The following is a 25198-nucleotide window of genomic DNA, read 5'->3' on the forward strand; positions in this document are numbered from 1 at the left end:
TCGTCACCTCCTTGAGCAGGGCCACCTGAAGGCTCGGGTCTCGTCACCTCCTTGAGCAGGGCCACCTGAAGGCTCGGGTCTCGTCACCTCCTTGAGCAGGGCCACTTGAAGGCTCGGGTCTCGTCACCTCCTTGAGCAGGGCCACCTGAAGGCTCAGGTGTCGTCACCTCCTTGAGCAGGGCCACCTGAAGGCTCAGGTCTCGTCACCTCCTTGATCAGGGCCACCTGAAGGCTGAGGTCTCCATCACCTCCTTGAGCAGGGCCACCTGAAGGCTCGAGTCTCGTCACCTCCTTGAGCAGGGCCATCTGAAGGCTCGGGTCTCGTCACCTCCTTGAGCAGGGCCACCTGAAGGCTCAGGTGTCGTCACCTCCTTGAGCAGGGCCACCTGAAGGCTCAGGTCTCATCACTTCCTTGAGCAGGGCCACCTGAAGGCTCAGGTCTCCATCACCTCCTTGAGCAGGGCCACCTGAAGGCTCAGTTCTCATCACCTCCTTGAGCAGGGCCACCTGAAGGCTCAGGTGTCATCACCTCCTTTAGCAGGGCCACCTAAAGGCTCAGGTCTCGTCACCTCCTTGAGCAGGGCCACCTGAAGGCTCAGGTGTCATCACCTCCTTGATCAGGGCCACCTGAAGGCTGAGGTCTCCATCACCTCCTTGAGCAGGGCCACCTGAAGGCTCGAGTCTCGTCACCTCCTTGAGCAGGGCCATCTGAAGGCTCGGGTCTCGTCACCTCCTTGAGCAGGGCCACCTGAAGGCTCAGGTGTCGTCACCTCCTTGAGCAGGGCCACCTGAAGGCTCAGGTCTCATCACTTCCTTGAGCAGGGCCACCTGAAGGCTCAGGTCTCCTCACCTCCTTGATCAGGGCCACCTGAAGGCTCAGGTCTCGTCACCTCCTTGATCAGGGCCACCTGAAGGCTGAGGTCTCCATCACCTCCTTGAGCAGGGCCACCTGAAGGCTCAGGTCTCCATTACCTCCTTGAGCAGGGCCACCTGAAGGCTCAGGTGTCATCACCTCCTTGAGCAGGGCCACCTGAAGGCTTAGGTCTCCATCACCTCCTTGAGCAGGGCCACCTGAAGGCTTAGGTCTCCATCACCTCCTTGAGCAGGGCCACCTGAAGGCTTAGGTCTCCATCACCTCCTTGAGCAGGGCCACCTGAAGGCTCAGGTCTCGTCACCTCCTTGAGCAAGGCCACCTGAAGGCTCAGGTCTCGTCACCTCCTTGAGCAGGGCCACCTGAAGGCTCAGGTCTCGTCACCTCCTTGAGCAGGGCCACCTGAAGGCTCAGGTCTCCTCACCTCCTTGAGCAGGGCCACCTGAAGGCTCAGGTGTCACCACCTCCTTGAGCAGGGCCACCTGAAGGCTCAGGTGTCACCACCTCCTTGAGAAGGGCCACCTGAAGGCTCAGGTCTCCATTAGCTCCTTGAGCAAGGCCACCTGAAGGCTCAGGTCTCGTCACCTCCTTGAGCAGGGCCACCTGAAGGCTTAGGTCTCCATCACCTCCTTGAGCAGGGCCACCTGAAGACTCAGGTCTCCATCACCTCCTTGATCAGGGCCACCTGAAGGCTCAGGTCTCCATCACCTCCTTGAGCAGGGCCACCTGAAGGCTCAGTTCTCATCACCTCCTTGAGCACGGCCACCTGAAGGCTCAGGTGTCATCACCTCCTTGAGCAGGGCCACCTGAAGGCTTAGGTCTCCATCACCTCCTTGAGCAGGGCCACCTGAAGGCTCAGGTCTCCCATCACCTCCTTGAACAGGGCCACCTGAAGGCTTAGGTCTCCATCACCTCCTTGAGCAGGGCCACCTGAAGGCTCAGGTCTCCATCACCTCCTTGAACAGGGCCACCTGAAGGCTCAGGTCTCCATCACCTCCTTGAGCAGGGCCACCTGAAGGCTCAGGTCTCGTCACCTCCTTGAGCAGGGCCACCTGAAGGCTCAGGTCTCCATCACCTCCTTGAGCAGGGCCACCTGAAGGCTCAGGTCTCCATCACCTCCTTGAGCAGGGCCACCTGAAGGCTCAGGTCTCGTCACCTCCTTGAGCAGGGCCACCTGAAGGCTCAGGTCTCCATCACCTCCTTGAGCAGGGCCACCTGAAGGCTTAGGTCTCCATCACCTCCTTTAGCAGGGCCACCTGAAGGCTCAGGTGTCGTCACCTCCTTGAGCAGGGCCACCTGAAGGCTTAGGTCTCCATCACCTCCTTGAGCAGGGCCACCTGAAGGCTCAGGTCTCCATCACCTCCTTGAGCAGGGCCACCTGAAGGCTCAGGTGTCATCACCTCCTTGAGCAGGGCCACCTGAAGGCTCAGGTCTCCATAACCTCCTTGAGCAGGGCCACCTGAAGGCTCGGGTCTCGTCACCTCCTTTAGCAGCGCCAGCCTCACACGTGCTCTGCACTCTTCGTACATTTGTGGGTTTTTTTTTTTTTTACTGTCTCGAGAAGTTTCATGGTGACAGTGGCAAGAATGACAAAGTGGAAGGAGACCTTAACAGTCACGTGAGTTTAATGAAGGAAGGTGGCACTTACTGAAAACACAAGTGGATGCCCTGGGAAAGCACGAGAACCAAGATGGCAGAAGGGCCCAGGATCGCCTGGAAGTGACCCTCGGGAGGAGAGAAGGGACAGGTGTCAGAGCTGGTGAGCTGATGGCTGCTTCTGACCCTGCCGATAATGCCAGGGAAGCACCTGCTGGAGGGAGACACTGGAAAGTTCCGGGTGTGTGCTGCAGTTGTGGTCACTCTCTTGGGATGAGGCTTCCAGGCTCACGCCACCCGCTGGACGCTCAGGGCGCCTGTGCAGCTGGTCGCTGACCACACCTCTGCCACATAGCCCCTTTGATGGTGCCCTTGGTGGCAGGCACCAGGGCTGTCTGCCTCTTTGGCCTCACCTGCCCGTACGCGCTTGGCCTGCCCATGGGGAGTCCCCGTTGCCAGAGCCAGGCCTTCACCACAGCAGGGGCTCTGACCATCTGGCTCACTGCTGGGCGACCTGCAGCCCACAGAGTGCTGGGCACCATGTTAGCTGCCCCGGGAGGACTGCTGTGTGTGGGCACAGCCAGGGCTAGGCGTCCAGGCCTGTCCCTCTGGAGAGCTCCAGGGTGGTCAGCAGGAGGGGCCTTAGGCATGAATCTGGGGTGGGCAAGCCCTGCTGACCTGTGTCCAGAGCTGAGTCTGAGCAGTGGGGAGCCTGCAGAAGGCAGCCCAGCAGGAAGCACATCCTGGACGCCCTGCCCGGCTCTCAAGAGAGGAAGCTCGTCCACGGGCCTCAGCGATGCAATCTCACGTTCCCGGAAACACGCCAGCCTGAGCTGGTCAGGCAGGGCCTCCCAGGACACGGGGTCGTCTCCTTCACCAGCTCTGTGTTGGGATCAGTCGGGGAGAGGAAGCCCGTTTTCTTTTCCATTGCCACTGCCTTGAAAGGCTCAGGCTCCTGCTTGCTCAGCTGCTGTGCCAACGCTGGGGTGTGCTCTCTGAGCCCCGGGAACAGACCGGGAGGAGTCAGTCTGCTGGCAGAAGGCCTGGGGACGGGAGGATGGAGGGTGGAGGCTGACCTCAGTTGGGAGCTGCTGGGTTTGTGCGTCCAGGGACACCCAGAGTGTTTGTGCAGCAGGAAGGACACGTGTGCAGGTGCCCAGGGAGGCCATGTGCAGAGCCGCTGGTGGGTCTGGGCATCCTAGTTCCGCCTGCTTCCTCCAGCCAGCAGGCCACTGGGCCGTTCCAGGGAGGCAGGTGCACCGAAGGCCAGGGTTGAGATCACAGAGCTCCTAGTGGCCATCGGTCACCAGTCCTGCCTCAGGAAAGGTGATGAGGAGCCCACAGGTCCAGCGTGATCTTGAAGGTCACTCAGTTTTTGTCTGGGGCGTTGCTGAGGCATCTGCAGACCCCTCATTCATGAAGGAATGATATAAAATGACTGTCTGATGACTCTACCTCTGTTTTCCCGTGATTCATGCCTATTGCCTTCGAACTGTGCTTTATTGATAATAAGAAAAATAAAGATGATGTCTTGCCTGGTAAATCTGCTAGATATCTGTTCCTGCCGAAAATTCATTTTGGCAAAAATTTGTTGACAAAGCTAAAACCACGGCAAGCTGGATGTGACTAGACACAGACCAGTTTCTCAAGCGTGTCCTCACCACCTTGCAGTAGACCCCTGTCCCAGAGGGTGCCCCGCACCCCCTCACCACCCCTGCAGTGGACCTCTGTCTCAGAAAGATACGCTGCTGCCAGACTTGGTGAGGTTTTCCTTTGAATATGTTTGGTTTTAGGGATTTAAATTTTAAATTGCTCGACCGTCAGCCTTAGCGTAGTGTGCATTGGTAGCGCAGGGAAGACGCACTCTTCTGCATGTGGTGGTTTGGAATTTGGAAGGTGGACTGCAGTCTTAACTGACCACACCTTAACCTGCAGGTGGTTTCTTTCCCTGGTGTGAGGCTTATTTCTAGTCTTTTGAACATGAGAAGGCAGGGGAACTGGCTCCCCGGGCTGTGCACCCCGCATCCCCGTCGTCACCTCTACTCTCGCTGACTGCCGTCTGTGGTCCCCCTCGCAGACCCCACCATGGAGGTGTGTCAGCCTAGCTCACGGCGTGTGACAACCCAGGTCACCGAGCCCCAAAACCTGTGTTGCTGGATCCTAGCAGTGCCCTTAGTGGCTGAGGCCCAGGCTTCATGTCAGGTGAACACAGGCTTGAGGGGCTCTGAAGCCACAGCCAAGGGTGCCCCTGTGACCAGCAGAGGGACCCCATGTGGCAACCCCATGGAGGCGGGTTTAGCCTTCAGTGGTTCTGGTCCGAGGTCCAGGGGTGTCATCTCTGAGGGCCTTCTTGGTGGCAGAGTCCTGAGATGTTGCTTGGCATCACGTGGCCAGGGGCAGGGAGCGTGTGTGGGTCCTGGGTCTCTCCCTCTTCTCACCAAGACCAGGATTCCATGCTGGGGCTCCACCTCGATGACCATACAGAGCCCAGCTCTGCACCAGGGTCACGTTAAGCTCCAGGCCTCTCAACACCTAGTGTGGCACCAACCTCCACCAGGATTCCTAGGGGACAGAGCGTGTCCTCACCACACATTCCACCCGCATGTGGGGAGCCGGTGGGGGCTGCAGGCTCTGGAGAGAGGGTGCCCGGCAGCGTGGATGTGACTGACAGGGGTCGTGGAACCCCACGTCCACCTAACTCTGGCCACAGCGGTGAACTTTGTGTGCTGTGTGTTTCACCGCAGTTTTTTTAAAAAGGTACTTCTGAAAAACTGGGATGAGATGTGGAGGGGCCAACAGGTGCCCAAGAGGAAATAATGCAGGCTGGCACTAAGAGCAGAGAGTGGCAAGGGGATGCCCTGGCTGGGGACAAACGAAGCCCAGGACGGGTGATGACCACCCTTGACCACAATGGCACAGTCTGCAGGTTTTGTGGGGGCTGTCCAGGGTGAGCCCTGCTCCTCCACCATGTCTCCCACGTCTGGCCCTCTGGATGTTAGCTGCAGGACCAGGAAGGGGGTGAGTACCAGCTGAGAAAAGGTGAAGAGAGAGGGAATTTTAAGCTGGGGGTGGGGGGAAATGAAGCCAGAGCTGTATTAGGGGAAACAGGAACATCTCTGCCCTTTGTGGTGGGTGGCGTCAGGACAAACAGTCGATTTGGAAGCATGTTGGGACTGGGCTGTTTAAGATTTCATCTTCCTGACTTGCAACAATTTCCATTAGACACTTAGAAATTGTATTTCACAGAGTGTGGTGTGGATTGATGACTATAATGGTGTTCTCACTCCTGTGTAATAGGAAACAGTCATCCTCGCTCACAACCACTGCACACTGACTTAAATAGAGCCTGTTTGTTAATGATTGCAGAGTATACAGTGGTCCTCCTCGTTTGAAAGGGACATGATAATTTGCAAAAAGATTAATCGTGTTTTCTAATTGCACTGAAAATGTTTTGTGTTCCTAATAATAGTCTCTTCTGATGTCTGGAGGAAAGTTGAGCAATTCCTTCTAATGAAAAGCAGTAGAAATTAAAATAATCAGGCTTTTCCATTTTTCTCTTCAAAGACCTAACTAAAAATGAAGACATAATTCGCTGTCTTTAAGGTTTCGCTAATCGAGAAAAATACATTTTCTCTTACTGCTTTGGAAGTAATTCTGTTTCACTTGCTCACATTTAGGCTGCAGACCAGATTAGGAAGCTGTACAACCTCTTCCTGAAGATCGATGCCACTCAGGTGGAAGTGAATCCCTTTGGCGAGACTCCCGAAGGACAAGGTAAAAAACACGAGGAGGGAAGTGAATGTGTTGTGATTATTTATGTAAACTGTGAATTACATTTCACAAGGGCTCCGGCAGCCCCTCGGCATCCAGCCCCTGGATCAGTAGGACGCCTGCGTGGTTTCACATGCACCCCTGCCCAGCTCAGCATCTCAGCACTCGCATTGTTTGCAGGCACATGGAATGCCCTGGAGGACGCTGCTTGTTGACTTTGAAACGTGTGTGTACCCCTGCACAGACACTGCCACGCATGCTGGCACGCACCCATACATATGCACTCGCATGTGCACCCACATGCATGTGCAGACGCGTGCAGACACCCTGCACTGACAGACATGCACACAGACATCTCCAGGCCTGTTGCTGCTGCGTCTCGTGAGGGGATCCCCGTGGGGATGGCAGCTTTGCTCTGTGTGTAGTGAACGCACCTGCTGCTCCAAGACCAGAACTTCTGAAGCTCTGTTTCCCCTAAGCCTGAGTATGATTCCCTGGTGCCCCAGGCTGACGCACATCGTGGTGGAGCCCTGCCACTCTGCAGCTGAGCTTCCTCACACTACCTGCTTCAGGGTTTCTGCTTAGGGTAGGAAGTGGCACTTCTGAGGGGCAGGTCTCTCCTACCCACCAAGTACTGAGGAGCATCAGTAGCTGTTGTCTGGGTGGGCATCTGCCCTTGTGCCGTGTGTCCTGCCTACACTTAGGGTCTGGTCAGTGCTGGCTGATTTGGTAGCAGAGGCTTGTGACTGTTGGGGAGTTGGGAGGAGTGGAATGGCAGGCGGATAGGACAGCACACCACAGTGCAAACCTGTCTCTCGGGTTTCACCCACATCTGGCATGGCATGGGAAGTCAGTAACTAGCCACTTCCTGTTGAACTGTCCGTGAGTGAATCTCTGTGTGTCGACCCGTGTTGTGAACCAAAGGATATCTGCGGTGTTTCCCCCTAGCGGAGATTCTGTGGTCCTCGTAGCCCAAAGAGGCCTGGTACAGATTTAGGACCTACCGTGTTCTGGCTGTAGACCTGGGCACGCACCTGCAGAAGCCTCAGGTACTTTTATCAGGACAAAGAGGTAAAAACAATACTGATCTCAGAATGCTTGTGAAAACCAGGCGGGCTGGTGTCCTGTGTGAACTTTCAGCATCAGACACGAAGTCGGCCAGTCCTGACGTCCATGAACTAGAGTGCCTCTTCAGGTCACGCAGGAGGAAGCCTGCATTTTGGTTGGCTCTTTTGTTGATGTGACCCACCCACCCAACAGGAACACCTCAGAGGAAGGGAAGCTTAGTTTGGCTCACAGTTTCCGAGGTCTCAGTTCACAGATGGTCAGCGAGCTCAGAGCCCAGTTGAGGCAGGACATCATGGCTGAAGGGAGTGGAGGAGGGCAGCAGCTCAGGACGTGCGTGGCACCAGGAAGCAGAGAGAGCTCTGCTCACCAGGAACAAAATATGAATCCCACAGGCACACCCCTAGGGACACACTTCCCCAGCCACGCCCACCTGCCTACAGTCTACACCCCGTCAGTCCCTATCAGCAGATGAGTGCACTGACTAGGTTAGGGCTATCGTAACCCGATCATTTCACCTCTAAATCTTGCATTGTCTCATACCTGGGCTTTTGGGGGACACCTCTCACATCCAAACCGTAACACCTGGAGAGGGTTGGAGTTCAGACTGGGACAAGCAGAGTTCCTGTTTAGGGAGCTTTAAAGATGATATGTAGCAGTCGGTCTCCAGTTTGGGAACACAGACCTCCTGAGCCCGTGCCCGAGGGGAAGTCAAGAGACGTGGGAGCATGGGAGTCTGCGAGGGTCTCGGGCTGCTTTTCAAGGTAGTGTGCCCAAGCAACCTGCTGGTTCTATCAGGAAAAAAAAAAAAATCCAGGAAAGGATTGTCAGCCAGGCGTGGGTGAAGGCAGGCGTGGGTGAAGGCAGGCGTGGTCCGCTTCCCCAGCCCCAGCCGTGTCTGGCAGCAGGAACCGGGTGGGCGCCGTTTCTCAGAGGGCGTTTACAAGCTTCACGTCACGAAGTCTGAAGTTTTCCCTCGAATTATTAAGAAAGGAAAGTTCTTGAGGTTTTTTTTTTGAAAGAATCATCACCAAACACGTTCTATATAGACAGTTCATTAAAACAGAAGCCTCACGTGATATTTTTAAGAGCAGAATTATCTTTGGCTATTAATTTGTTCATTGTACCATAAAAGTTCAGCTATTGAATTATAATCACAATTAAATGAGTGTGTTGGTTTGTAACTCTAATGAGCAGTAGTCAAATTAAACCCAATTAGGAAATGGTGATTAATGACCAAAGGCACAGATTGATCTTCATCCTGTCCAGTGCCGGAGCAGTCCTTCATTAGGGCATTGAAGCAGTGTGTGTGCCTTGGCCACATGGGTCATCTGAACTCTTAAGTTATTTCCATTCAGATCAGTGACAGCCGACGTTCTACACTGGGGCGTCCACCTTGGAGCCTGATTTAATAACTGGCCGTGTCATTTGGAGGCTCAGGGAGCCCAGCCTCACGCCAGGCGTTTTCCTGTGAAGCTGTCATCACACCAACACTCCTTGTGGAATTTCTCCACCTCCGTCGCTCCCTGAGGAACCTCGACACTCAGTTTTCTGCAGTGTCTGTGCCTGCTGCCGGCAGAACGAAGACTGAGGCCTGGACGTCGAGGCTGCCCAGGCAACCTGGAGACGTTGGAGATGGAGGAAGAGCTGCCCTCTGAGAACTGTTTCCCAGTGTCATTAGTGACCCAAGTGCAGGACTATGATGTGACTCCACTAACTTTAACCTAGTCCAGTACGCCCCGGCTGGGATGTCAGTGGTTGCTGGGGACAGAGGCCTTCGGCCTTGGCTTAGCTTCTGTTAGATGCACCAGGGGACTCTTCCTTCATGAGTTAGGAGCCTAAGGCGTGGGCAGGCATGGGCCGGGAGCACCCTGCTGGCCGCTGCCTTGTTCTCCCTCGCCCGGCTCTCTGCAGTGGGCAGCCTCCATGGGAGTCCCCTGTGGGAACCCTGCTTGAGTCACATGGGCCTGGCTTGTCCAGCTGCCTGCAGATAGCGTGTGGCACAGGAAGGAGGCCATCCCCCCACAGGCAGTGGGGCCCAGACGTGTCCACCAGCCAGGGCGAGCCAGCCTTTCCTGAAGTAAAAGTGAGCTGTGTTAGGTGGCGATCAACCGCAGGCTGGCCGCTCTTGCTTGTCCAGCTGCAAAAACAGATTAATTCACCCAACGTGGCTGGTGAGAGCCAGAGTTCTCAAACCTGTTAGTCTTCCGACCTGTCCCTTCCTTCTCTTTGATTTCACGGCCTCGGTGGGGTTTTAAATTCTGTTTGGTTTTTCCCACCTTCCCAGGTCTGCCTGTGTCTGTAAAGCGTGTGATTATTGGGGTGGCCATGTCACCCCAGGGAACATGGGGCAAGGTCTGGGCATGGGTTCAGTTGCCCCAGCTTGGGGTGGTGCTGTTGGCTCCTGCCAGGGAGGCTGCTGAGTCCCCTGCAGTGCCCCGTGGTCCCCCAACAACAGGGCAGGGCCCCAGCCCACACCCGCAGCGCCCCTCTGCGGATTCTTGCCGTGAGGCGCCTTCCTCAGGCAACCTGGATCCGTTCACTGAGCTAAAGAAGCCCGACCCGTCGGCCGCAGTGGCTCTGGGGCCAGGATTCCTTGAGAATCAGGCCCAGGGATCTGCAGTTGGCTGGCACCCACTTCCCTCCTTCCTCAGGCCGCTTCCCTAAATAGCTGCCCGTCACGGTGTTAGCGAGCGCCCACGGTGTTGGTGGGCGTTTCTCTGTTTCTCTTTATACACAGACTATTTTCAAGAACGTTTTCTTCTTTCTGCCTCCCCAGCCCCCTCTCGCCCCCTCTCTAGATTTTTTCTTTTTGCAGCAACTTCAAGTAAAGTTCTGGAAAGTGTTCAACTCTTGGAACATTGATAGTTAACGGAAAGTGGAACTGATTCTAAAGTGTCAGCATTTTAAGGCCATCTCGGCACGTCGTGTTTCAGTAGCACATTATGGTTATTTATCACAAATCAAAGGCAGCACATTGCACGGAGACAGATTATTCCTCAAACTAATTATGACAGTCTCACTTCCTGCTGTTTTTACGTTCCTTTTATGTGCACGTCTCCCCTCAGAAATGTGTTTTTCTTTTGTTTAACTCCATGGCACTTTCTTCTGTTAAAATTCAGGGTCAGAGGGTTCCAACTGCCAGTTACGTTCTCCGTCGAGGGAGCTGAATTAGCAGCTCGCCAAACCTCACGCCACCAAACAAAACACCTTAGGAATACAAGTACCACGGCTTCCTTTGATATTTGTTCGGAAGGAAAATTCATTTGTATAATCTATCAAGCATGTAACAATGTGCTTTTGATGGTGAAAATTGTTTTATAAATATTAATAGGTGTTTTTTTCTGTCATTTGTATACAGAATAGCCTTTGTTCAACGTGGATTTTTATGTAGAATGGAGGCTTCATTAACGTGCCGTTGAAAATCGTTGTGTCTGAACTGAGTTCAGCCCCTCCACACTATACATTTACTGTGGTCGTGCGTTGCTTTCCTGAAGAGAAGCCAAGGTTGAGGAGCAAGCCTAGGTCCTTGCTGTGCCGTTGACACTGGCACCAGCCTGCTCTTGCCCGCCACTTCTAGAAGTGCCTTTGGAAATAGCGTGTCCGAGCTGCTCCTCGGGGTTCAGGGATCCTGCTACTCTGGGGCTCCTTTGTTCCACTTTGCTTTTTCATTGTCTCGCAGGAAAAGCACTGTTTGGCCCAGTATCGCCTTCCCTATAACAAATAGGGCACTGGGGAGTTCTGTCCGTCAGTCAGTCGGTGAAGGAGGGACACACTCGGGAGCATGGTTGCTATGTGGCCGCAGTCAGCCACTTCTGCAGTTGTCTGTTGTGGGAAGGGAGGGTCAGGACATTGAGATCTGGAAGCAATGCTCTATTAGTGGCACTGCAGCCCAGAGGGATAATTCCCAAAGCCTGAGCCCCAAGAGCAACAGCGCTTTTACTGTTGGACATCAGCAAGTTTCGGGTCCATCAAGGCCAGGGAGTTGGTGCAATTCTACTGGAGGGTGCATGCTGTATTCCTTATGTGGACACAAGCTGGTCGGCCGCCTGGGGACTCTGAGCTCATAGGGCTTAGGGACTTTCACTGCACTCAGCCTCAAGGGGGCTGTGCTGTCCCTGCTACTTTGTTTCTTGCTTCTGCTACTGTGGCCACCTTGCTGCAGCTGCCTGTTGTCAGCAGCAGCCTCCGTAGCTAAGTGTCAGTGAGCAGAGCTGCTGTGTGTGGAGCAGAACCACCGCCTGCCTCACCTGCCTGTCAGCTCTTAAAATGCGAAGATTCCATTCTGTTGTACCACACTCTGCTGCTGTCGGGGAGACAGACCTGGGGCATGTGGGAGGAGGAGTGTGGCCTCTTCTCATAAAGCTGTCTACAGAAACAGGCTGGCGTAGGTCTGAGGGACGTGCCTGCCACCCTTCACTCAGACCCTCGGATCTTTTTCTCCTACCAACTTTTGACCACCTTGGCCTTGAGCAAAGCTATGATGGGACTTGAGGGTCCTGGCAGGCCCCTAATTTACCCTTATTCTCAGTCAAACATCTTCTCTGTCAGCATGCTGAACTTGCCAGCTGTTAAAATCCTTCCTTTGAGACGACTGTATTCAGAAAAGGGCTCCCCTGTGAAAACACCAGCAGAAACTCATTTCTGTTTACCCCAAACACAAGCTTAGCATTACCGGGGGATGGGAAGGTCCCTGGGTCATCTCTGCTGGGAGGGACAGGGGAGAGTGCTGCAGATGCACCATCAAGATGACGAGCCCCAGCTGAAGCAGGCCCCGTGTCTATGGCCCACAGGTGGCAGCACCCTGAGCCTTGCACACCTGCTCACAGCATGGGGCTTTGCCAGCGGCTGCCACCAGCACCACAGCAGGAGGTACTGTGTCCCTTGTGTAGTGGAGCTCACCAGCTGCAGGGAGTCTCCTGCCCAGGCTGGCTGGCTGGGCAGCACCAGCACTGATTCTCAGTGGGTGTTGATGTGGTCAGGGTCAGGACAGGCCTGTGGGGAGTGCAGCACTACACACTGTGCAGTGGGTAGGAAAGTCCTGTAGGTTTGATAGCAAAACCACACACACTGTTTCTCTATAGGACTGTCGATAGGGCAATGCCATGGCCAGCACAACTGGGCAGTGTGTGCTTCCCAACTGACCAGTCCTTCTCCAGCAAGAGAGTTAGATTCCACGTGGTCCTGGCACTGTCTGTATATCTGTGGAGCCAGGTCCCACCTGCCAGGGCTAGGTCATCACAGTGTCTGTATATCTGTGGAGCCAGGTCCCACCTGCCAGGGCTCGGTCATCACAGTGTCTGTGTACCTGTGGAGTCAGGTCCCTGTCATTACAGTGTCTGTGTACCTGTGGAGTCAGGTCCCACCTGCCAGGGCTTGGTCATCATAGTGTCTGTGTACCTGTGGAGCCAGGTCCCACCTGCCTGGGCTAGGTCATCACAGTGTCTGTATATCTGTGGAGCCAGGTCCCACCTGCCAGGGCTCGGTCATCACAGTGTCTGTGTACCTGTGGAGTCAGGTCCCACCTGCCAGGGCTTGGTCATCACAGTGTCTGTGTACCTGTGGAGTCAGGTCCCACCTGCCAGGGCTTGGTCATCACAGTGTCTGTGTACCTGTGGAGTCAGGTCCCACCTGTCAGGGCTTGGTCATCACAGTGTCTGTGTACCTGTGGAGTCAGGTCCCACCTGTCAGGGCTTGGTCATCACAGTGTCTGTGTACCTGTGGAGTCAGGTCCCTGTCATTACAGTGTCTGTGAACCTGTGGAGTCAGGTCCCACCTGCCAGGGCTAGGTCATCACAGTGTCTGTATATCTGTGGAGCCAGGTCCCACCTGCCAGGGCTCGGTCATCACAGTGTCTGTGTACCTGTGGAGTCAGGTCCCACCTTTCAGGGCTTGGTCATCACAGTGTCTGTGTACCTGTGGAGTCAGGTCCCACCTGCCAGGGCTTGGTCATCACAGTGTCTGTGTACCTGTGGAGTCAGGTCCCACCTGTCAGGGCTTGGTCATCACAGTGTCTGTGTACCTGTGGAGTCAGGTCCCACCTGCCAGGGCTTGGTCATCACAGTGTCTGTGTACCTGTGGAGTCAGGTCCCACCTGCCAGGGCTCAGTCATTACAGTGTCTGTGTACCTGTGGAGTCAGGTCCCACCTGCCGGGGCTCGGTCATCACAGTGTCTGTGAACCTGTGGAGTCAGGTCCCACCTGTCAGGGCTTGGTCATCACAGTGTCTGTGTACCTGTGGAGTCAGGTCCCACCTGCCAGGGCTCGGTCATCACAGTGTCTGTGTACCTGTGGAGTCAGGTCCCACCTGCCAGGGCTCAGTCATCACAGTGTCTGTGTACCTGTGGAGTCAGGTCCCACCTGCCGGGGCTCGGTCATCACAGTGTCTGTGAACCTGTGGAGTCAGGTCCCACCTGCCGGGGCTTGGTCATCACAGTGTCTGTGAACCTGTGGAGTCAGGTCCCACCTGTCAGGGCTTGGTCATCACAGTGTCTGTGTACCTGTGGAGTCAGGTCCCACCTGTCAGGGCTTGGTCATCACAGTGTCTGTGTACCTGTGGAGTCAGGTCCCTGTCATTACAGTGTCTGTGAACCTGTGGAGTCAGGTCCCACCTGCCAGGGCTAGGTCATCACAGTGTCTGTATATCTGTGGAGCCAGGTCCCACCTGCCAGGGCTCGGTCATCACAGTGTCTGTGTACCTGTGGAGTCAGGTCCCACCTGCCAGGGCTTGGTCATCACAGTGTCTGTGTACCTGTGGAGTCAGGTCCCACCTGTCAGGGCTTGGTCATCACAGTGTCTGTGTACCTGTGGAGTCAGGTCCCACCTGCCAGGGCTTGGTCATCACAGTGTCTGTGTACCTGTGGAGTCAGGTCCCACCTGCCAGGGCTCAGTCATTACAGTGTCTGTGTACCTGTGGAGTCAGGTCCCACCTGTCAGGGCTTGGTCATCACAGTGTCTGTGTACCTGTGGAGTCAGGTCCCACCTGCCGGGGCTTGGTCATCACAGTGTCTGTGTACCTGTGCAGTCGGGTTCTACCTGCCAGGGCTTGGTCATTACAGTGTCTGTGTACCTGTGGAGTCAGGTCCCACCTGTCAGGGCTTGGTCATCACAGTGTCTGTGTACCTGTGGAGTCAGGTCCCACCTGCCAGGGCTTGGTCATCACAGTGTCTGTGTACCTGTGGAGTCAGGTCCCACCTGCCAGGGCTCGGTCATTACAGTGTCTGTGTACCTGTGGAGTCAGGTCCCACCTGCCGGGGCTCGGTCATCACAGTGTCTGTGAACCTGTGGAGTCAGGTCCCACCTGCCGGGGCTCGGTCATCACAGTGTCTGTGTACCTGTGGAGTCAGGTCCCACCTGCCGGGGCTCGGTCATCACAGTGTCTGTGTACCTGTGGAGTCAGGTCCCACCTGCCGGGGCTCGGTCATCACAGTGTCTGTGTACCTGTGCAGTCGGGTCCCACCTGCCAGGGCTCCGTCATTACAGTGTCTGTGTACCTGTGGAGTCAGGTCCCACCTGCCAGGGCTAGGTCATCACAGTGTCTGTGTACCTGTGGAGTCAGGTCCCACCTGCCGGGGCTCGGTCATCACAGTGTCTGTGTACCTGTGGAGTCAGGTCCCACCTTTCAGGGCTTGGTCATCACAGTGTCTGTGTACCTGTGGAGTCAGGTCCCACCTGCCAGGGCTTGGTCATCACAGTGTCTGTGTACCTGTGGAGTCAGGTCCCACCTGCCAGGGCTAGGTCATCACAGTGTCTGTGTACCTGTGGAGTCAGGTCCTACCTGCCAGGGCTCCGTTCCCTAGGACTCTCCTCCCCTTACTTGAAATTCCAATCACAAGTGTAATCTCTTCTACTCTGACCCACCTGCTATGGATCGGGGATTCCTGAGACCCCTGATAAGTTCACAGGACATGGGTTGTGGGGTGTGAGGAGCCTCCCGGCCATCTCAGCACCCTGTGCCCTGTGACCAGGAAGCTGTTTGTACCCCTTCCTGGGATCTTACAAAGGCTCCCCCCATAGTGGTGATCCATATCCTCTCTCCTCGTGCTCTGTGTCCTTTCTAACTCTAACCCTGACCTCAGTCCCATCCAGAGGGATTCGGGGCTCCTGTCACAGGGTTGCAGACCAGATATTAGCATGGAAGCTTCCCCTAGTCCTTCGACTCTTCAGAAAAAGTACACAGTTTTAGGGTCTCTATCATAAATTAGGGATAAAAACAAATTACATTTTAAAGTTACAAACCACAGTTTCAGAGACAAAAAATACTATGCACATGTACCAATGCATGGCTGAGAATGCCCCTGGACCTCCAACCGTAATGTGCCCCAATCGAAGATTGATTTTCTTTTAATCCCCCTTCGTCTCCCAGGTCCCCCCTTGGATATGCATGTCCCCACCCAGTTTTATGCAATTTGATTTCCTCTTCAGGGAGGCAGCAGCTGGCCAGGCCCTGGTGTTTGCTCGCCATGCAACCCCTCCGGTGAACACCAAGATCAAGTCCACTTCTGTGCTGGTGCACCCCCTGACCCCCCGCTGCAGGACAGTGGCCTGTGCCGTCTGGCTTTGTGGGCAGTGTGAGCAGCCTGCCTTCCGAGCTTTGCATGCATATCCATTAATTATCCTCTCTCCCAAGCTGGCTGCAGTTGTCGTCTTTGTAAGGGACAGAGATTAGCTTGGAACTGTTTTGATTTACTGGCTTATTGATCTTGACCAAGAATTCTTTTATTTGAAACTCTTCACTTGGAAAGTCAATTTGATAGCCTTTGCCCATTCGTTTTGAAGGTGTCAGTTACAAGTAGTCTTGCTGGTGAGTAATGGAGTGGCTGAAATTACTAATAAATTAATTAGAATGTATTTATAAACCCCGTGGAAAGCCAAGAATGAGGTTGCTTTTCTATTGATTATTCTACTGGTCATTAACTGCTGAGAAAATGCCATTGTAGCAAGTGGAGACTTTGGCCACTTCCTTTGGTAATTGTAGGATTCTGTCATTATGATTTCAGTGTTCTGGAAGGTAATTACTCATTCCCTGCAAGTGCCCAGTGTGGGCGGGGTGGTGGGCAGTCTGTGGCCAGATGAGGGACGCAAGTGGAAGCCAGCTTCCGTGGGGTCCTCTCCTGACAGTCAGTGCTCACCTAAGGGAGTCGTGGTCCAGGTTTGGCTTGTCAGGTGTTCATCGAGGTCAGCACGTAGTTCTGCATGGATCTGCACCACAGTGTGTGGATTCCCGGTAGAGAGAGCTTTGGGACGCCCCCTCCCTTGGGTCTGACCCCAGGATCCCCGAATGCAGGGCACTTTCCTCGGAGGCCTGCAGTGGCAGCCTCTGTGTTTTAGTGGTCTGGGTGACTGTTTCTCCTTCAAGGGTTGGTGCCCTCAGCTGTGCCAGGGCAGGGACACTGTGCATTCTCACTCAAATCTGCCTGCCTGTCAGGGTCAGAGCTAAGTAGAAGGGTTAAGGTGGCAGGATCTCACTATACCTCTGTACCCAGGGAAGGTGGCTAAGGTGTTGGGTGCATGCCCCACCCCACTGGCCCAGCCCTGTACCTCCATGCAGAAGTCTCTGTGGATCAAGGACAGTGCTTGGGACCCGTCCCCGTGGTGAAGTGAGTTCTGCTGTGTCTCCAGCACCCGGACCAAGGTGTGGAGATTCTGCAGCAGAAGGCTGTCTGGCCTGGCTTGGGGACAGACTGTCTGTCTTGTGGTATAGGTCAAGGCACAGGAATCAGGGTGGCCCTGCTTTTAGCAGACCTTGGAGCTGTGAACCAGGACGAGGGTCATTGCTTCCATTCTTTCACATAAGAAAACTGAGCCCCAGAGAGGAACTGGGTGACGCTCGTCAAGGTTAGGGCTAGTGGTCTGGACTGGAGGTTGCTGAAAGAGTGGCTTTTCTATACTCTCAAGAACAAGAAAAAGCTCATCAGGAAAGTGTGTTTAGTGGTCCACATTATGTGGGTGTCCCAACACGTCATGCTCTACACACTGTGAGCAAAGGCATCACATATCTATTCAACAAATCTAATACAGAGAAAGTTGAGAGGTACCAATCTGATGAAAAATTATGTATTCTGCCCCAGTGTTCTTTCCAGTAAAGGAAGATACGGATAAAAATTGCACCTTGCGAGGCCAAAAGGACCAGGGAGGACAGGATAGTTACGTGGCTTCTCACCTTTTCCCCCTCTGGAATCAAAAGTGATACTCAGCTGTCAAGTGCTAAGGACGAGAAACCCCACAGACAGAGGGAGCCCAGCTGTGTGGGCCGAGCAGGCCCGTGGCCTGTCACCCGTGGCCTGTCACCTGTGGCCTGTCACCCGTGGCCTGTCAGGGGCGGTGGCAGCTCCTGTGGGTGTTGCAGTGACAGGGACCCGTGGGTTGAACCCGCTTTCTGGAACTCAAGCCCCTACAGAACAGAGACAGTGCCCAGTTGTCCCTGGCCCCAGAGTTTCAGGTCCGAAGCCACAGCAGCCTCCCCTGCCTGTGACTGAGGGTCACCTCCCTGCCAGCCCGAGGGGATGACCCACAGAGCCGCAGTGGACGCTCAGCTGTGCTCTTTTTCTCCTCGTTCAGTTGTCTGCTTTGATGCCAAGATAAACTTTGACGACAACGCTGAGTTCCGCCAGAAGGACATATTTGCCCTGGACGACAAGTCGGAGAACGAGCCCATGGAGAACGAAGCTGCCCGGTACGACCTCAAGTACATCGGGCTGGACGGGAACATCGCCTGCTTCGGTGAGAGTCCCCGGGCCATCAGGGTGTTGCTGGATTTTTCTAGAATTGAGCAGCCCCAGGGTTCCCGGGTGTTGGTTGCCAGGAGCAGGTGCAGGCAGGGGTCTTAGGAGACCATACAGAGTCAGTTCTCAGAGTCCACTCCAAGGGCCGTGGGTACAGCCAGGTGGAGCACTCACTAGTCATGAGAGAGGTCCTGGGCTTGACCCCAGAACCGACCCCAGAGAAAGTTCTCTCTGGTCAGCCCCCACTGGTCTAGAGCAGGGCTTCTCCACCCTGGCCCTCCTGAGGTGTGGGCTAATTCTGAGCTGGAGGGGCGGCCACGGTGCTGTGGTCAGCCATGTTCCTGCGTACAGGTCCCACGGTGAAAGGCACAACCCCAAGCTGGTGTCCAAACCTCCCTGGTGGAGAATCATTTCGCTTGGTGAACTGGTGAAACACCCTTTGCCCCAGGACTCTGTGCCAGTGTGCAGGACTATTAAGGAGATTTGGGTTCAAACAAAAATTGCTGTTTCAAAGGAGGAAGCACACCCTCCCTGATTCTATGGTAGCTGAATGACAAAACACTTATTCACTTTGCCAGCCTGTTAATAGAAACACCAATTCCTCCTGGTTGTCCATGTGTGTAAGTGACTCATTCAGCGGAGGTAAGGACGGGTCGGTAAAGGCATAAAGAATCCTGTTATTCTGCACAAGGTTACAGCGCAGAGATGTATATACTCCCAACTTAATTGCACAAGATCCTGTTTCTAGTAGAAACAATTCATGGCTCTGGAAACTGAGGTCTTTATCTTAATGGAATTAAAATAAAAAAGATTTGTTGTGCATTAAACCAACAGCATCATTGTATTCAGAACTGAAGAGACCTCATCCCGTAGTTTGTTGTTCAGTACAGTAGAAAATGACATCCTGTCCCCAGTGGTCCCAAAGCTCTGGCTCTGCACTGGAGCAGTGAATGTAAACGTGGCAGACCACGCACAGCGTCTGATCCTGATGATCTCATGTGCTCCCTGTGTTGTCGGCACTTGGAGCAGGGAAGAGAGTGGTGTGTTGAGAGCAAACTAGACACAGATTCTTTGCAGCCTCTGGGAAGTGTGCATGAATGGACCAAGGAGCTGCCTCCCGAGCTCCCATTCACAGGTTTTAAATTGCTCCAAGATCCGGTGTAACCCGTTTTATCTTAGTTGCCCAAAGACTTAATTCAGTTAGTCACAGTCTTAGGCTTGTCAGGGGAATTCAAGGGTCCCAAAAAGGGAAGGGCTGTCACCGTTTCTGCTGTTTGGAGGTCCTCCCTGCCTCCCTCCCTTGCCTTTTCTCCTTTTTTCCTTCTAACCCGAGAAAAGCAATTCCACATAATTAAGCTAAGAAATGCAATCGATCCGTAATACGTAGCTCTGGAAATAAGAATTTCAACGTCACAACCCTTTACTTGGTTGCTTCAGAAAGACTGCTAAACAGTTGCCGAATCTGGGCTCTAGTTATTTTAATAAGTGGTGAGCATTTCTACAGTAATTCACAGAGGAGCCAGGTGGAACGTTGTCGTGGGTCTGTCGTTTGGGACCCGGTGGCTGCCTCCAAGGGATGCCCCCTGTGACCAGCATGTTCTCCCAGGCACACAGTGGAAGGAGCTCTGCTCCTCTCTTGGGCCTCTCGGGCTCCTGGCCCCCGCTCACCGCTGTGTCCACGCTCACTTGGCCTGAACTTGGCCTGCAGACCTTGCTCCTCACCGGCTCCTCCTTCCTTCCTGCTTTCTGCGTCTCCACAGGTGCTCCCCATTCCCAGTTGGAAATCACTTCCCGACTTCACCATGAGCGTGCATGCACGTCTGGGGTGGAGTAGACTCCTGAGGGGGCAGGTGTGGGCGGGAGTGGCAGGCTGCAGTACTGGGAGGTGCAGCCCCGGGCCTTGCACACTGCTGAGTGCCTCCTGTCTCCTTTGCATCTCACAGTGAACGGCGCGGGGCTCGCCATGGCGACCTGTGACATCATTTTCCTCAACGGCGGGAAGCCAGCCAACTTCCTGGATCTTGGTGGTGGGGTGAAGGAAGCTCAAGTCTATCAAGCTTTCAAATTGCTCACGTCGGACCCCAAGGTAATGCCCGTCTCTGTGGCGACTGCACATGCTCTGCTGGCTCACCGAGCAGAGCCGCCTGCTTCCAACTGCTGAGCAATCCACAGTGGGTTTTGTGGCAGGCGGGAGCCCCGCCTCTGCCACTGTCACACACATAGATTTAACTCTCCTCGTGGGTGAGAGGCTTGCACGCAGCCCCCAGGATCTCATTTTGGAGGCTGTACTCACAAAGGCTGGGGAGGCGGATGGCCATAAATAAGATGCAGCAAGTCACAGAAACCCGAGAGGTGATTCACGCTACAGCCACTCATCCTGTGCTCACCTGGCTTGGAAGGGTCCCGCCACATGCTCCTTCCCTGAAGGTGCCACCATAGCACTGGAAAACTGTACCACTGCGGGGCAAGTGTCCCCCTGGGTACCTAAAGGGCCTGATGGCCTCGCCTGCTGGGTGCTGTTTGGTTTCCGTCTCTGACCTCACAGTTTGTAGCACAGGCACTAAGCCCAGCCTGGCCGCAGGCGGTTTCCCGGTCTGGAGCTGCCTCCTGTGTGTCTCTTCTTACCTCGAAACGCAGCAGCTGACCCGTGGTAGGTGACTGGACGCCTTCACAGATGTCCAGTTGTCTTAGGCAACTGTGTTCAGTACCAGTTTGCTTCTCTCCAGCCACTCAGCAGGGTGAAGGGGGTGCTCGGACATACAAAGACAATTTTTTGAGTGTCCCATATGTGGTGTCCATTTAATCCTCTTAATGGGACAGTAGGTCAATATATGCCACAGCCATTGGACATTAAATCTGAGTCGGCGTCTCAATATTGTTAGGGTGTCTAACAAATTGTTACTGAATTGTCTGATCTATACCCAGAAAATCATGAACACAAACAATACCAGAGTCAGGTTTTTGTAGGAAATGCAGCCTGAAGTTAAGGCGGACGCTTCCCGTCCATGAGCAGCCCGTTTGGGTTCCCGTGCCGGCGTGTTTTCTCTCGTGATCTTGGCAGTGCTGGCTGTGAGTATGGCTCACCTCTGTTTTCTTCTTCTGAGTGACAGAGTCGGGGTAAGGTACCCTGAGTTGCTCCCTTCCTTCTCCATTGCAGCCCAAGGTCGCCCACCTTGAGCAGGGTGTTGGCCAAGGAAGACCTTTCTGTTGAGCTACCACTGCCCGTGGGCCAGGGGGACATGACCAGCCGCCCCCTATCCTTCTTCCTGCTGCTCTCTGAGGGAAGAATCATTTTCTCCCAGAGATTCCCAAACCAGTTTAATCTGTAGAAACCGTGGACCTGACACACAGCTCCTCCTGCTGCTTGAGCCACAGGGCCCAGAGGACGGATGGCTGTAATAAATACTGGACGTTTAGCGTCCACTGAACCTCAGTGCTGAGGATACAGCGCCATCGGGGACGAAGTCTGCCAGGACAGGCAGAGGGTTTTCTTTGAAATATCTCTTCTGGGCGGCTGATGTGGAATCTTAATTTTGTAAAAATACAGGGCGGAGGGGGCTGAAAAGTCAGCTGCCGAGCGGTTTTGCCGTTGCTGTTGTGGAAACGTCTCTTTAGTAGTGCTGACTTTACCTTGTGGAACATTCCCGAGCACTTCGACCCTTTGCAGGCTGGCTGTCGGCTCGGGTGGGTAAAGGTACATGGGGGCGATCTCGCTCTCCTTGTGCTAAATCAGGAAAATGGATGCATAGCTCTTCTCGTGGTGCACTTTCCGAGTCCTGAAATCCCAGAGCCCGTTAAAAAGCATGGCGCTGCGGTGGGTATTTTAATCCTGGCGTCGTTTCCGCGATTCGGAGGAGTTGGAAACAGCACAGAGGAGTTGATTCTACAGGGAGGCTGAAGGAGCTCTGGCAGTAATTACATCAGGTGGAACCCTGTGCACCTGCCCAGAAGCAGAGGTTCCCAGGAGCCAGAGCTAATTGTCTCCGCAGTATCGATCCCTGGTAGGTGCATATCCTGCTTCGTCAGGTGCATATCCTGAAACTCAGCAGCACAGAAGGCCTGTTAGGGGTAAACTTAGATGAACTGATACTAACAGCTACTCGTTGTCACATGTAAACATGATCCTATTGATCAAGTCGAGCACAGATCATTCCAGAAACATATTGGACACGTTTCCACTGATGGTGTCAGCCACGGAGCTGCTGCCTTCCCCTCGCTGGTGGGGGAGCCCGAATGTGGCGGGTTTTCTCCTGGACCCAACACAGCATCTTCACCGGCACACCGCTGGTTGGTTTGTAACATGTGAAACAGGGTCCGTCTGCCTCACCATCCACACCAAGGCAGCTCACTCCCCAGACTGCGTCCTGCCCAGGGGCATCGTGAACACTCCACGGTCGCTTGTCTTCAAGCTGGGCTGGCGAGAGCCTCAGGGAGTTGACTCTGCTGGTGGCAGGGTTGACCCAGTCTCGTCTCCCTTTCCATCTCCAAGCCCTAAGCTCCTGCACTCCTGGACTCCCAGGCAGGGACGAGGGTGTGGAATGGACTCACAGGTGGGGTTTTGAGCGCGGTTTTCTGGGGAAATACCAGGGTGAACACCATCCATGACTTTTGTGTCTGCCCGCCGCGTGTGCGCTTGTTGTGACTCCTGCTTCTGTTTCCAGGGGTGTAGGGATGAGCACAGGGTGTGGGGGCTGTGAGCACCACTGTGGAGACCAAGGGCAGAGGACGGGTGGCCCGTCTCGCACGGACCCCCATCCGCGGCCGAGGCTGAGTAATGGCTGCCTCAGGGCTTTGTTCTGAGACACAGTGGCAAGGGAGTGGCCTGATGCGGGTCCAGCATGGAGCCACTGTGCCTCTCACGCACCCACTGAGAAGGGTGCTGCCTGGCTGAGGAGGGCGTCCCTCGTGGGCTGTGCGGCTGATGGCCGGGTTTGTCCTGCTGTCCCTCTTTCTGTTGTGGGGCCTCAGGCATGTTGTGTAACTGCTGTGTGCCTCGGCGTCCCCCCTTCATGCAGTGGCAATAAGAACAGTGGCCACCTTACAGGGTCGTGGAGTCGGGGCATCACAACACGCTGGGCACCTTGTTCAGATCCGACCTGCGTGTGCACACTGCCCATTGGTCATGAAGTAAGTGTGCCCGCGTGGCTCTCAGCCAGGTGCCAGAGGAGGGTGGGGCGGGCCCAGCATCCTGGAAGGTGCTGCACTCCCCCCCCCACCACCACCTTCCCCATCTGCTTTCTCTTGGAAGGTGGCCACTTCCTAACCCCGTAGTGTGGGTTCGTCTCTCCTGGGTTTGAGCTTGATGCAAATAGAACCTTAAGCTGCGCCCTTCTCCACGCCACCAGCAGTTCCTCCCTGTGACCAACCCGCTGACAGGCGCTGCCTACAGGAGGCGAGGTGGCTTTGACTCGTGTTTCAGAGGTCAGCCCGGGGAAGGTTGACCCCGTTGCTGTGGCCCACAGTGTGGCCCAAGGTGAGGTGGCACATCACAGCAGAAGGGCGTGGGGCGGAGGAGAGCTGCGCGGCTCTACAGGGGTCAGGAAGCAGAGAGCGCTCTGCTCACCACGGGCAAACCATGGACCCCAAAGCCACTTCCCCAGGGACCCACCGCCCCCAGCCCCACCCCGCCTGCCTACAGGAGCCACCGGTAGTCCATCCACTCTCAGTCCGTGGATCCATCTCTGAAATCTAGACAGGCAGGAGCTTGGGGGACGCCTCACCTCCTCTGCAGCAGTCGCCTGCTGTGTTAGCGCCTGTCTTCCTGGCTGGTGAGGCTGAGCATGCGTCCCTGTCCCCCCGCCCTTTGGATGCTCTCTCTACGCGGCCTTTGCGGAGTCTGTTAAGCAGACGGGGAATCGGCACCCGGAGCTTGGTCTAAGAGCCAGCGTGGCCAACCTTCCCAAAGCACAGAGAAAACTTGCGCTTGTGGTTTTGAGTGTTTCATTCCTTGTCGTTTCTGAAACGTGGACATCTGTGGATGTCACGGCCATCTATCTGCAGGAAAAGGGGCCCAGTGTCACGGCCTGTGCCACTTCACAGTTGATGAAAGGCTAAGAGGATCCTCTCTCTGGCAATAATCCTCCGCTCAGACAACCAGGAAAACACAGTCCAGTGACAGAGCCACTAGACATCATCTGGGATAAGTCTGAGGGGACACCAGCTCATTTAGCTCTGTGGCATGTGCCTCCATGTCCTTACACACTCAGGCTGGAGGAGTAGCCCTGCGTGCCCTATTTCCAGTATTAGTTTATGCAAATAGCTTAAGTTTTAATAAATGTGCTTTGGGATTAATATGTGCTAAATGTCTCATGTTTTTAAATTATTGTACAGTTAGAGTCGATGTAACCATAAAGCAGAATGTCATCTTTTTATCCTAATGCACATTTACATCAGAGGCATGGGGCTATTTAAAGATAAACTGAGATAAAAATTTAAAGAGTTTATTTGAACAAGCAGCATCTCCAAACCAGGGGAGGTTCTGAGGCTCCACTGAGGGGAAGGGAGGGGAAGGCTCTTATGGGGAGGCCAGAAATATGGCAAAGACGGAGTCTGCCTGGTGACAGTCACACAGTCGCTTTACTGGCCCGTCCCACTGGAAAGTCCTGGTTCTGTTACGGTAGCTTCGTTGGCAGAGTAGGTCCCAGGGTTTTGAAATGTAGGCGTTGACAAGAAACAGGTCAGGCCTTTTGTCCCTGTCTGTCGGTCAGGCGAGGCCCCACGCACCCCAGGGGACTCGTCTGCTCCCTGGCCCTCTGCGTCAAGTTAACAGAGCCACACCCATTTCAGCACCTGCTCTGAGCAGGCTGAAGTGCCCCCAGGGCCTGGGGGTCCTGCGAGTTTGTTCTCCTGTGGCTCCGTCGCCTCATGACAGTGTGTTTTAGTGACCCCTGGCTCCTGTGGTCACAGGCTTGAACACAGGCCTTGGGGTGTAGCTGAGCAGGTGGGTGCAGGCAGCCTCTTGGTTCTGGTGACCACTGACACGTAGTCCAAGACGACAGCTGGCCTGCTGGAGCCCACCCCCGCCACGTGGCCTCCCTCACACCTAGAAGAGCCCCCAATGTTTCCCTCTCCTTTCTTGGAGGGGGTGCTGGAAATCCAGCCCTGGGACCTCATGCCCACTGGGCAGGCTCTCTACCCCTGAACGGCAGCCCCGGGCCCTCACTGCTGCGAAG

At 54.8% G+C, this 25198-nt stretch overlaps 1 protein-coding gene across 2 annotated transcripts in view; it reads left to right on the top strand.

The window, feature by feature from the left end:
- Suclg2 (succinate-CoA ligase GDP-forming subunit beta) overlaps positions 1-25198 on the top strand; it is a 196251-nt gene that overhangs the window by 110048 nt on the left and 61005 nt on the right. For both annotated transcript variants that reach the window (XM_046425449.2, XM_058573027.1), the window contains exons 7-9: positions 6145-6241; positions 17863-18024; positions 19970-20112. In XM_046425449.2, coding sequence (XP_046281405.1) covers positions 6145-6241; positions 17863-18024; positions 19970-20112 — 402 coding nt within the window. The remainder of the gene's footprint in view (positions 1-6144; positions 6242-17862; positions 18025-19969; positions 20113-25198) is intronic.

Source organism: Marmota monax, unplaced genomic scaffold, assembly GCF_021218885.2.
Source record: "Marmota monax isolate L192 unplaced genomic scaffold, Marmota_monax_Labrador192_F-V1.1 WCK01_AAM20220418_F8-fsc00028, whole genome shotgun sequence".
NCBI lineage: Eukaryota > Metazoa > Chordata > Mammalia > Rodentia > Sciuridae > Marmota > Marmota monax.